Source organism: Lacerta agilis, chromosome 10 (genome assembly GCF_009819535.1).
Source record: "Lacerta agilis isolate rLacAgi1 chromosome 10, rLacAgi1.pri, whole genome shotgun sequence".
NCBI classification, from domain to species: Eukaryota; Metazoa; Chordata; class Lepidosauria; order Squamata; family Lacertidae; genus Lacerta; species Lacerta agilis.
In genome coordinates this window covers 34,372,487-34,385,370 of record NC_046321.1, presented here as the reverse complement: position 1 = coordinate 34,385,370, position 12,884 = coordinate 34,372,487, and the positions used below count along the sequence as shown (strand labels likewise).

At 41.2% G+C, this 12,884-nt stretch overlaps 1 protein-coding gene across 4 annotated transcripts in view; it reads right to left on the bottom strand.

The window, feature by feature from the left end:
- Positions 1–2,897: 2,897 nt before the first annotated feature.
- The window catches only part of TMCC3 (transmembrane and coiled-coil domain family 3), a 92,414-nt gene continuing 82,427 nt past the window's right edge, over positions 2,898–12,884 (bottom strand). For 3 of the 4 annotated variants that reach the window (XM_033162119.1, XM_033162123.1, XM_033162122.1), the window contains exons 2-4: positions 5,402–6,318; positions 4,690–4,825; positions 2,898–3,566 (exon numbers count right to left, since the gene is read on the bottom strand). In XM_033162119.1, the coding sequence (XP_033018010.1) occupies positions 3,264–3,566; positions 4,690–4,825; positions 5,402–6,318 (1,356 nt within the window). In that variant the 3' untranslated portion in view covers positions 2,898–3,263. The remainder of the gene's footprint in view (positions 3,567–4,689; positions 4,826–5,401; positions 6,319–12,884) is intronic. The other variant, XM_033162121.1, reaches the window with a different exon arrangement.

The window sequence follows — 12,884 nt, the reverse complement described above, 5'->3', positions numbered from 1 at the left end:
TTGAACTGAGCAGAACAGAAGTTGAGAGACGGGGGAGGTGCCAAATTTTGGCCTCGCACAGGGTGCCACTGAAATTTGAAAGTCCACTCGTGAATTTGAGTTGTTGAGATTTGGCAGGGTGGCAAAGTTCACCGAAATTGACATTTCCGACATGGACTGCCATACATCCAGGTTTTCCCAGACACTTCAGTGATTTCTGCCCAGACGCTGCTTACGAGGGCCAAATGACAGCTATGTCCAGGAAATTCCGAACGTATGGGAATCCTATCAGAGTCACTGAACCTGGCCTTTAACATATCTGGTGAAGAAAATAGCCAAATGTGACCAAAGGAGGTTTGGGGAAAAGAACCTAAAAGGAACAAATTATTATCTTGAAATTTTTAGAGGATATGATGTAGATTAAGGCACCCAGTTTAGTCTCCCCCCCAAAAAAATAGGGGTACTTTGGGATCTTTTGCAAAGAATTAAGTTTATTTGGGTATTCTGTCTCATACTTGAATTGTATGAGGGGGAGAAGGGGAGCAAGCCTGTTGGCCCTATTCCATAAATTGCACTTCCAGCCTTGTTTCAATGCATTGGGAAAGCAAACATCTGCAGGAGGGACCTCTTCTACTGGGTGAAGCTCCTTGTGGGAACCAACAATATCCCATGCAGAGAGCTTATGTGTGTAAGACCAGACTCTTCACTTGAGAAGTTCTTCCCTCTGTGGCATGGAGGTCAATGCCTCCACAGGCTCTGACATTGGAGGGGGACAGACCCAGTACACTCATCCACACTCTTCGTCCCTCAAATTAGAGATTTTAATGCAACAATAAGGGAATATTGGGGAATAAATAGGAAAATGGAGGACTTTTTATAATATATGCCTGTTGTCTCCATTGTCTTCTGGATATAGTTAGCAATGCTGTATATACAGACAGATGTCTTGGTCTTTGTAGTCAGCAAGTTTAGTTCAAAGTTTGTTTGTTTGTTTTTTAAAAAAGGAAACAAAACATTGCACATTTTGATTTTTTAAACCAGTATTTACATTGTTAGCAAACTAGCTCCTGAAATTATGCCAAGCCTCAAATGGGTTTTCCAAACTCTGGGCTTTTCTCATGAGAATTGCACAGCCTTTACTAAGCCTTCACTGTTCAGCAAAATATAATTTTCGCAAGTGCTGCCACTATTGCTTTCCTAGCACTAAAACTGCTAAGTAAACATTAGCCCTGATCCTTCCATGACAGGCAGGATTCTTACTATAGCAGGCTGCCAACAGCACAGTGCTAGTCTACTGCACAATTACATTCATAGGCAGATGCCTGCATCTGGAAGTGCCCTTGGAGCACAGTTTCTCCTATGTGAGGTAGAGATGAGGGAGAAATCTGGTTTGGTTCACATCTTAATGGACTTATCCATGCCGTTGTTTAAAGTGAATAGTAACCTACCTGTACCTCCATTAAGTCTCCATTGTCCACATGGCATTCTCCTCCAAGTCACAGTCTATCCTCCTCCAGATTTTCTCACACCCTCTCCTTTTGGAGCATCCCTGGTATGAAAGAATCCAAACTGAGGGAGGTCAGTGATTTGGAGGAGAACATCATATGGACAATTAATGAAAGTACAGGAAAACTTACTGTTCCCATTAAATTACAGTATGGATGAGCCCAATGTGAACATACCTTATTCACACTTCCTGAAACAATGTACGTGAATTTAAATACAGGTAGCTTGCAAAATTCACAGTTCTGTTAATTTTCAAGACGCAGTTCTCCAACCCAAAGATGTGTACAAAAATGCATATATTAGGGGGAAATGTGCATTAAAATGCATAACCAAAACATAAAATAGCAAATGGATGCAGAAATGTGGTAAACTAAACTTGAAATTATAAAAATGTGAAACTCATGAGAAACTGAAACTAACAGTTTCATCATTCTCTAGTGTGAATCCCATTAAAATTAATGGGAGATGTGCAACAGGGTAATTCATTAGAATTCAAGCAAATTACTATTACAACATTCTTCTGCAACCAGTGCTGATAATTAAATTGGCAGATGCTTTTTCATCATTTTTTAAACAAAAACAAAAAGCACCACTAATGTATTTCTTATCTTTTCACTTCCTAACCATATTTATTTACATATCTTATATAAGTATTTTCTTACATGAAGTTTTATTTCGATACAAACTTCACAGTGATTGCGGTATTATTTTAGGCTAAAGACATTGATTTGAGAATACTGCCCTGCTATAGCTAGATGTTGGGAGAGCATCACAAATTATCACTAGAGTAACACATCAGACAATCTATTTTAGTGGTTAAAAGGTAAAAAAAAAAAAACCTGGACAGGAAAAATGAAAACAAAAGCCAAAAAGATTATACTGTTTGGACTGCATGCTATTGTTCTTATTTGCTCATGACAACATCAGTCACTAGACAGCTGCAGGTTTCTAAAGGGATGTGATGAGCTACTCCTATCACTGCATTTCAGCCAAAAAGTAGCTCCCATTAGACAACATAGATTTCTCAAAAAGAGATAAATACCCATGTTTGGACCACATGATTGGCAGATCCTCATTTATTCAACAGTTGGGACAGCTATGTATATATATTTAAGATCATGAAACAGAAGTGCAATGGAATATAATATTTAATATAAACTAATCTGTAAGGCAAAAACAATTTTGGGGCAAGGTTTAAGTAAGAATCCTCTTTGACTATTGGGCCAATGTCAGCAGCAGGCAAGAGAGATAATAAACTCCATCACAGTTTCTACCTTATAAATATCTGTCTTCAGGAGATGCAGAAAATGTGACCAGCATTTCTCCAAGGTGTGTAAATCTCAGCCTACTGTTTGCATATGCTTCATAAGGGAACAGTAGCTACTATGTAAAGTGGAATGATGCAGGTTCATGAAAATGCAACCTCCCAACTAGGATTGCTGTTTCTTATTTCAATTATACTTCTCCTAAACCCCAGTCTAGTTAAGATCATGTATTCAAGACTTGACTGTTCAGGATTTCTGCAGCGTAGAAAAAGTAGATTAGATTAAGGCAGAAAGATTTACATAAGTAATTAGTCTATAACAGATTCACCTCATTTCATATAAGGTGACTGATGAGGTGAAATACACGGCCAGGAGTTATCACCATCACATTTTAATACCCAATAGAAAAGTCTTCATCTAGTCTGCACAGGTAAACTGCAAAATTAAAGATTTGGTAGTTTGTTTAGAAGTATTTCTTCTTTTAAAAACAAAAATGCTCTGGGCATTATGGATTCATCTTGGTATGATCATCTTTTCTATGGCACAGACAATGTGATCCCAGTTTTTGCATAAAATTGCAAGAAGAGTTATTGCGAAGAAGGTGCAAATGATATGGAAACGGCTTCTCATCATTGGAGCTACAAACTTTGCTATGGTGGAAACGCACACTAGGATTACGGTCATGAAGGCCAAGACTACGTTTATACATTTCCCCAGCAAGACTTTGGCATTAACGGTTTCTGACTGCAGGGCTTGCTGTTCTTGTTGATGAATCTCCAGCTTAGAGACCCGTGTTTGGCAAGATTCCAAAGCTTCCTGTCAGTATAAAATAGGAAAGGGAAGGAGGGAAAGAAAAGTTAAGGAACCATCACTTTTATACATAAAATACATTTTCATTCTATCTGATCAGTTTAGGACATCACCCCCATCTGTGCATAAATCAATTAGCAAAACAATTTACAACTCTTTGACTGCAAACTCTACAATTCTGTAATTCTATGCACCTCAAAGTTGAAAATGTATTAACACAAAAACATTAGAACAGGCAGCTGGATCAGGCCAATGGCCCATCTTGTCCAGCATCCTGTTCTCACGGTGGACAACCAGATTTGAACACAAGAACACTCTTCCCCTGCTTGTCTCCAGCCATACATAAATATACACAGAATCATAGAATTGTAGATGCCTTTTTCCTCCTTGAAGGAGAACTGTGCAAGGACCAGTGTTCATGTTTAGTCTCTTATCCTCTGATTACACTGACTGATTAAAAGCTTGGTGAACAATTCTTTCAATAGCACTTTTCTATACTTTAAAACAGGCTCCCTCAACCTCGGCCCTCCAGATGTTTTTGGCCTACAACTCCCATGATCCCTAGCTAGCAGGGCCAGTGGTCAGGGATGCTGGGAATTGTAGTCTCAAAACATCTGGAGGGCTGAGGTTGAGGAAGCCTGCTTTAAAATCTTGTTTTGTTCATTCCCACAACAGCCTAGTGAGGGAGGTTATAATTTTTTCCCATTGAGAACTGCAGTTGTTCCTATCTTGCAGGAGCAATGCCATTTCCATGCTATACTTCCATCAGAGATAATTGTGAAAAATTAGGTTAGATGTGAAAGCTCTGGCTATGAGTTTATGGCTGCAATCCTAAACATGAAAGGGAATAAGCTTCATTGAATGCAGTGAGGACTTAGTCATCTGAATAAAGCTGCATTGGATTTGCAGTATTTCTTTAAGAGGGAGATGCAAAAGTTCTTTTTAAAGACACAAAGAATAGGAAGCACGAGGGATTTCCTTCTCCATCTCCAAAGGCCCAAAACTAGCCTTAAATTGGAACTCAGATCTTTCAGTCTAAAAAATCCTGTGCTTTCATCACTGGACCACAGTGACTAATTCTTTCGAAACAAAAAAAAAAAATCAGTTTTTTAATTTCAAAAGTTGGTACCTGAACATCTCGCGACCGCTCATAGGCCTGATACGCCACCTTTTCTTCAATACTAGCAAGTTCTTGCTTCAAGTTGGCTGTCTCGTGCTGGTGGAGGTCTGTTAGATCATTCAGCTGGTCTTCTAATCGCTCATACCTCAACAAAAACAAAATTTACTTGGCTTTTATGTGAAATCTAATGAAAGTGCATCTCTCCTTATTTGTAGGTTGCAGCATCACCATTCTTTATCAGGGTAACTTTTTGTTTTCCTGAGCTGAAACCCTACTGGCTTTAGAAAAGTATACTGCCTTGAATACAAGCTGAACATTGTAAACCTTTTAAAAAGTAATTATATATATATATATATATATATATATATATATATATATATATATATATATATATATATATATATTATTACTGCCATTCTCACTAAGTTGTAAGTTTTTGCATGTGATTATAGAAACTAACATGGCAAAAGGCCCCCCCCCCACCATGAGTGCTCACCTGATAAGCCTGCTGAGAACTCTGAGAATACATTTCACACATTACCCTAACAGCAAATGTGGGGAAGCGTTAACATGTGCCTATGTAGTACATGCAGCTGATCATTGTCATGGGTGGAGTTCAAGGGTACTTAGTTTATTCTTCTCTTTGTTGCATTGCTTTGACACCACCTCATTCTCATCTATCTGTGCAAATCAATTTCAACTGGCCAACATAATAACGTACCTGTACCTTTCCTCCTGCAGCGTTTGAGAAATAAAGCCATACTCTCTTTTGAATTGTACTTTTAAATTCTCAATGTCATCTGCCAACTGGGATTGTGCTTCCTTTATTTCCCGCAGTCCCTCAAAGAGAATCGATAGTTTCCCATGGCTTTCCAGAGTATTTGTCCCAACATGGCCAAAGGACTGGTTTCCATTGCTGTCCGCAGAGCCAGATGTTGCACTTGAGCACTCATCATCACTGGTGTATTTTGGCTTGGCCACTATAGTAGCACTTCCGCCGTAGGCCCTGGAAGTAGTTTCTGGCCTAAAATCGTCCAGGCTGCTCTTTAAGTGAGCAATATTGTCAGCACTACCAAATTTATTCCGGATCAGGTTTGCAAACTCTCTGGATTTGCTGAAAACAAACACTGGTGGTGTCAAGGAGACTCCTGGAACACCTGTTTTGCTGCTCTCATTGCTCTGGCCAGTACTACGAGATTTCCCATGGGCATCTTTCAGGGAATGTTGGATTTCCTTCAGGCTGTCTTTGGAAGCATCCTTGGTACTTTTGGAGGAACCATTTTGTTCTATCTCTTTGAGCTTTCTGTGATACTGTTCCAATTTCTTCTGCAACTGGGCAATGGAATGGGCAGACTTTTGATTCTTCTTTTCAAATACTTGTTTAATTCGCCCCGCTTGTTGTTTGTCCGCACTGTTCACGAGCTTCAAATACTCTGCCACATTCCCATCCCGAGCTGTTTGTTCTATTTTGATCTGCTCCGTAACTTTCAGAATCTTTTGCTTCAAACTGTCTGCATTGGGTTTTACTTTGTGAAACTCAAACACACCATCAGGTACATCAAAGTTGAGGTTGGTGTCCGAACCTCCCCGGCGAATATTAAGAGGCAGGCTGAGGGTATTCATATCATGTCTTTCCACCTACAAAAGAGATTAAAATTCAACCTTAGTTTTCTATGAAATAATTCATAAATAATTCTAAGAAGAAATCAATATAAGATCACAAAGCATGACATTATTTGTGATGTGGGAACATTATTGCAATGCAGGAACTTGGGCCAATGGGGAAATAAGTGTTCTGCTCATTCAGCCATGCAGAACATCCAGTTAGCACCACACAATCCCCTAAAATAGTAAGTACTAGGAATCTAATGCTATAGTCCTATACACACTTGCCTGGCAGTAAGCACAACTGAATATAACATAATTCCTTCTGAGTAAACTATGCTGCTCATACCATACCATACAGTGCCATATTACTCAAAACTGGCATCAAATGATAAAGTTAATACCATACTTAGCACAAAATATCTTCCAGATTTAAAAAAACCCATAAGGTTTTTTGTTTGATACACAAATAAATTATTCTCCATTTTCCTAGCTACACTCTCTATATTAATTTTGCTGAGCAACTGTTCCTGGTTTTCAGAGCAAGCAAATACTTCAGTTCTTTTTATCAACTTTTTATCAATGCAACACATTGCTTTCTTATTTGACCTCTTATTCTGTAGCTCAACTGGTACCCCTAGCAATTTGATCCAATACTACATTATTTCGCCCCCCTGCAAATGAGCAGAGCTAGTTTCTCACAGCTCATGAATATTATGTACATATGACAAATACATACCGGTACTAAGTATGCTTCCTGAGATAGCACACATGCTATACCTTTAAATCACGCTTTAAGCACATACTCTCAATCAAAGAATGTTGGGCACTGCAATTCACCCCTCACTGAGTTACAATTCTCAGCAATGACAGTGCCTAGAATTCTTTGAGGAAGGAATAATGTCCTTTGAAAGTGCTTTATAGTGTTTACACAGCCTGGGTGCAAGTAATATACCTTCAATTGTACCCCAAATCTGAAAAGCTATCCAGTCATGATGTAGAAAATTGTTAAGATGATAAGAGAACCTGGTTTGTAGTGCAATCTTCACCCAAAAAGCAAAGACTACCATTTTCAAAATTCTTGAAGGTATCCAAAATTCCTGGTTGAGCAGCATTAAGTTTAACTGCACTTCTAGATGTCAGCTTTGTGAAATGCCTTTGAAAATGCAAATTGTTTATTAAGCAGAAGAGAATGTACAAGGCAGCAGTACTGTATCTTAAGTTATAACCTACTGGATACTTTGCACATTGGACCTGATAAGCATAGTCACACGATGCAATAAAGGAGGCAATCATTTTTATTATCCTTATCCTGATTCTTAATTGCAGCAAAACATAATTTTAATTGTTCAAGACTGCCTAGAAAAAACAACAACAAATCCCATAGAAATGAAAATGTTCCCTTATACAACACTTCTTATTTAGTGTTTGTGCGCATGCATGATGAGGCTGTGGTCGACATTATTCTAACTAAGATGTAATATGCAGCGCAGATGAGATGTAACATGCTCATCACAAAAGATACGTGCACTATCTGCCTTAGCATTCAAATTACGGTAGCTGTTTTTTATTAAACATGAATGAATTTTTACCACACATAACAGCCCGACTAAATAGGAAGTCACTGCTGACGAGAGAGAGCAAAGGGGCTGACTGTATATATATATACATACACACACCCCATAATCCCAAATCCCAGTGGCTCGCTTACTCAGCTTTGGGAAGGCAGCGTGAGGGCTGTGTGTGTGTGTGTACGCCAAAAAGGGCCTTGAGGGGCCATGTGTTGGACCACCCTGGCCTAGAGGCATACTTAAAATGACAGTGAGGCTGAATTCCTTGGTAACAGATTTTAAGAAGAAACTATTTTCTTAGAGACTGGCCATGTTCCAAACAGGAAGGAAGAATATCACTGTCGGTATTTTAGTAAAGATTTATTAGTTTATTTCAAATATTTATATTCTACCTCCTGGCCTTCATTGTCAAGACAGCTTGCAACAAAATCTAACAATCCCTGCAAAATAAAATGAAGGCAGTAGCCGAACATGTTATTGCTCGCTCAGTTCACAGTATAGGACAGTTTTGATGAATGAGATTAATGGTCTGCCATGCTAATGAAATGACAAATGCATTGGCTGGACAAAATTCAATCCAAATTAAGCAGAAACATTTCAATATTATCTCAGATCTAACGCTAACTAACTGACAAGAATTATGAATTATAAGATGCTCCTATAATATATGTGGGCATAATATTTCTATTTATAAAAGCAGCACCTATCCCATATAAATGATCTAATATCCAATATGGTTTGCTTTTTGAAAGTGGTAAAAAAGTAATCTCAACTCTGAATTCATCTGCATGTTCATCCGTCACACTTTATAACTGCTACTCAATAGGCGTACAACACACTGCAAATGTATAATCGATAGTCTGACGTATTTCCAGAGGGATTTTAAGAATTCTGGGAGTTAGACCACAGAGTGATTACAGTGACATGCAATACACCACACAGCAATTCAGCACCAAAAGCAGAAATGTCCTCAGACCTTCATGATTTTAACTCTTGTACGTTAACACTGAGCCACTCATTTCCTAAAGCAATTCAGCCCTCTCGACTGATTGCAAACTCAGACTAACATTGTCGGCTAACTAACATGTTTATACAAAATCTAATCAGCAATGTTACCCAGGACAAAGTGTACATACTTCCAAGGCTGGGTAGATCTTCTCACAACCCTACGTTAATGTTTATTTCCTTTAGTACAAAAGTATTCTAAAAATATTGTACCAAGACATGAGCCTGAACAGCTGCTGTTCTGACCCTCTTCCTCCCTACTTTCTTCCTCACAGAGGTAGATTGCTCCCCAAGCTCTGTGATTTCCTATGACATACCATAAAACTGGACAAAAGGCAACTGAAGGAACAGGGGAGAGTTCATCTAAGGCTGTGAACCCTACTCCATTTAGTCTGCTTCCAGTGCACTACCACTGCTGGTCTGAGAAGCAGTGTACACATAACATTAGTTGTAATTCATATCTACCCTGTCATTTTTTAAAATTAAATACTGTGTTTCGATGCATTGTTCCACACACCAGCTTCAACCCAAACTGAGAAACTGAGGAAAAAGAACAACCAACTGTATGTTAAGCTGGTACTGTGTTAGCTAGAGGAAAACAACACACATACAGAATCCCATCACCTACTAACGCCATGGGGTGTATGGGGTGTTAGATGAGGGGTAGTACCTCTGGTGGGGGGGACACATTGTGCTCTTTCTGGGGTAGTTTGCCCCAGGGGCGTCGTAGGGTGGGGGCGGTGGGGGCGGGCCGCCCCTCGTGCCGCCCCTAGGCGGGTGTGTGCGGTGCTGCTGCTCCCGGGGTGACGGAGGGAGCGGCGGCGCGTCCCACCACTCCCATGCGCCGCCGCTCCCTCCGTCACCCCGGGAGCAGCAGCGCTGCACGGACGAGGCTCCCGAAGTGGCGGCCCGGCATACCCCAGGGGCGGGGGCGTCGCTGCGCGCGCCGTGCGTCATGACGCACACGCAGCGATGCCCCGCCCCCTGGGATGCCGGGCCGCCGCTTCCGGAGCTTCGGTGGGCTGCAAAGAGCTCCGAAGCCGCAGCCTGGCAGCCCTTTGCGCTATGGCAGCGGCTTCGGGGCTCTTTGTAGCCCGCCGATGCCCCCAAGCCCCCGCCCGGCATACCCCAGGGGCGGGGCCGTCGCTGCGCGTGCGTCATGACGCACACGCAGCGATGCCCCGCCCCCGGGGATGCCGGGCCGTCGCCGCGCGCGTGTGCGTCATGACGTCATGACGCACGCACGCGCCGCGATGCCCCGGCCCCCAGGGGTGCCCCTTGGCTTCCCTCCCCGGGCAGCCAAGGGGCTAGGAACGCCCCTGGTTTGCCCACCTTTGGTCCCCATTCTGCACTCAGCTCTCACCTGTGGCTCCTAGAAACTATTCACATGTGACAGTGGCCACATCTTGGGAACGACTTCGACTGGCCTTAAACCATAAGTGAGTTAAGGACTTTCCCTGCATGCAAAGAAAGGCTCTGGCAGATAGAGCTGATGAGAAAATGGAAAATGGAAGCTAAATTGTTAGGCTGGGATGCGCCAGATTCAGCACATCTTGCCTGTGCTAAAAGATCTACAGCGGCTACCAGTCTGTTTTCAGGCACAACTGAAAGGGATGTTCTTGACCTTTAAAACCCCAAATGGCTTGTTAGCTGGATTTTTAAAGGACTGCCTTCTTCAATAGAAATCTTCCTGAAAGATCTGCTTCTGAGACTGGTCTACAGGTAACCCAATAGTCAGGAGATGAGATGAATGGCAACTGGGGAATTAGCTTCTTCAGTGATAGCCTCTCACCTTTGAATTAGCTTTCCTGGGCAGATCTGTGAAGTGCCTATATCAACATAAGGTGAAATCTACTACATTTTAAAAACACAGGTTTAGGATTAATGGCTTTTGCTGCTGTTACTGAATTTAAAGTTTTGGTGAACTGCTGTTTTTAAAATTGCTGACTGCTTGTTGTTTCATATTTTTTATTGTTGTTTCATTGTCAGTTGCTTTAAAATGCTTAACATAATAATTTGTTTTTGAGGTGCTGGTCAGAAAGCAACTCACCAGAGCACAATGTTAACTATCTTCCATTACAATATTCGTTGTAGGTACGTGCACATGAATAAGTGAAAGGTGTGCCACACTTATCTGGGGTGGATCCAGAGCTAAGTTTGGTGAACTTAGTACACACTGAAAACAATAGGAGTCAGGTTCAACTACTGTACTTTGTCAAAATCTGACCATTATCCTTTCCTCTCCTCCAAATTCCAGCAGCTAGTTATTTTTAATGATATCTTGTTAATATTTCAGCAATTCCCATTTGTACCTGGATAGCTGGCTAACATGCTCTCCTTTTTTTCCCAACACAAGAGCATCTTTGTGTGGTTTTAGCTTCTTTTCTCCTTTTTGTATGCTACTCTCCAGAATAGAAAGATGTGCTAAGAAGGAATGTACAGCAGCTAATTTTGGTAACATACCTCTAGCTAAAAGCTGAAATGGTTGTGGTCTATCATTTATACACATATACTTCTCCATATATACCCTACTGTGTGGAAGGAAAGCACTATGCGGAGAGAAAATAAACTTAACATTGTCATGTGGAACTTCCCCAAATGCCATTGCTCAGCTGTAGCTCCCTTAACACATAATCACTCTTAGTTTGAAAGAATATATGTCTACAGCATTTCACGACTCTATAAATTATTCCATCATGCAGACAGTACACAAGTGAGTCATTTGCTTATTGTTATCCAACCCTTCCCATTTTCCTGTATACTGAGTGTAAGAAACCCTTTATATGCAGATTTTGACTGCAGAAGAGGCTGTAGATGTATATTGTAAAAGGGAAGTGATGAAACAGCAACACTGAATATTGAACTTATTAAAATCTGCCCAACATGTGCTATCCTGAAAACAGTTATCAGCAGAAGGAGTAGTGTTCTCAGTGCTCCATACGCCTTAACATTCCCCCTCCCCAAGTATTCTACAGTGAAGAGCAAATCTTGGTTCACATTTTGCTTGCAAATGTATATTTTTTGCAGATTTAATTACCTATCTGTACCTTTTGTTTAATTTAATTACCTATCTGTACCTTTTAGGGACGCGGGTGGCGCTGTGGTCTAAACCGCTGAGCCTAGGGCTTGCCAATCAGAAGGTCAGAGGTTCGAATCCCCGCGACAGGGTGAGCTCCCGTTGCTCGGTCCCTGCTCCTGCCAACCTAGCAGTTTGAAAGCACGTCAAAGTGCAAGCAGATAAATAGGTACCACTCCGACGGGAAGGTAAACGGCGTTTCTGTGCGCTGCTCTGGTTAGCCAGAAGCAGCTTAGTCATGCTGGTCACATGACCTGGAAGCTGTATGCCGGCTCCCTTGCCCAATAAAGCGAGATGAGCGCTGCAACCCCAGAGTCGTCCGCAACTGGACCTAATGGTCAGGGGTCCCTTTACCTTTTTACCTTTTGTTTACTATGAGGGGAGAAAGCATTAATGGGGATAATGAAAATAATGATGCAGCTGAAGGAAAATTAGACAAAGTACTCTCATTGAAATCTTTTGTTGTTTCCAATGAACTAAAGAGCATATAGCTTTATACAGATTACACTCAATAAACTCTAAGACGAATATACAAGCCTTATGCAAGACCAGCTTCACATCTGGACTGTCACAATCAGCAAACGTGAAATGTGCACACCCTAGAATGTGCAATGTGCTCATGCCATGAACAGTGCTCATAATGTATGTTCCGGTGACCCACACAGAATATCCCATTTACAGTGTTGCAGATGATCAAGCCAGGTCACCAAAAAAACAAAACAAAAACCTGTGCTAATCCTTGCTGTGATGTTCATGCAGCTTCCAAGAGCTGCCCAGGGGAGCAGCTTTGGCAGTGTGTGTCCCGAGTCAACTGTTAGCAAATTAGATTGAAGGATAAGAGGAAGCTCCAGATGTGCCCTAACAGCTTCATCAACACACAGTCTGTTCCTAGTATTTGCATCACTGGAAACGTAAGATGTAATCATTATTTGGAGAAACATTCAAAC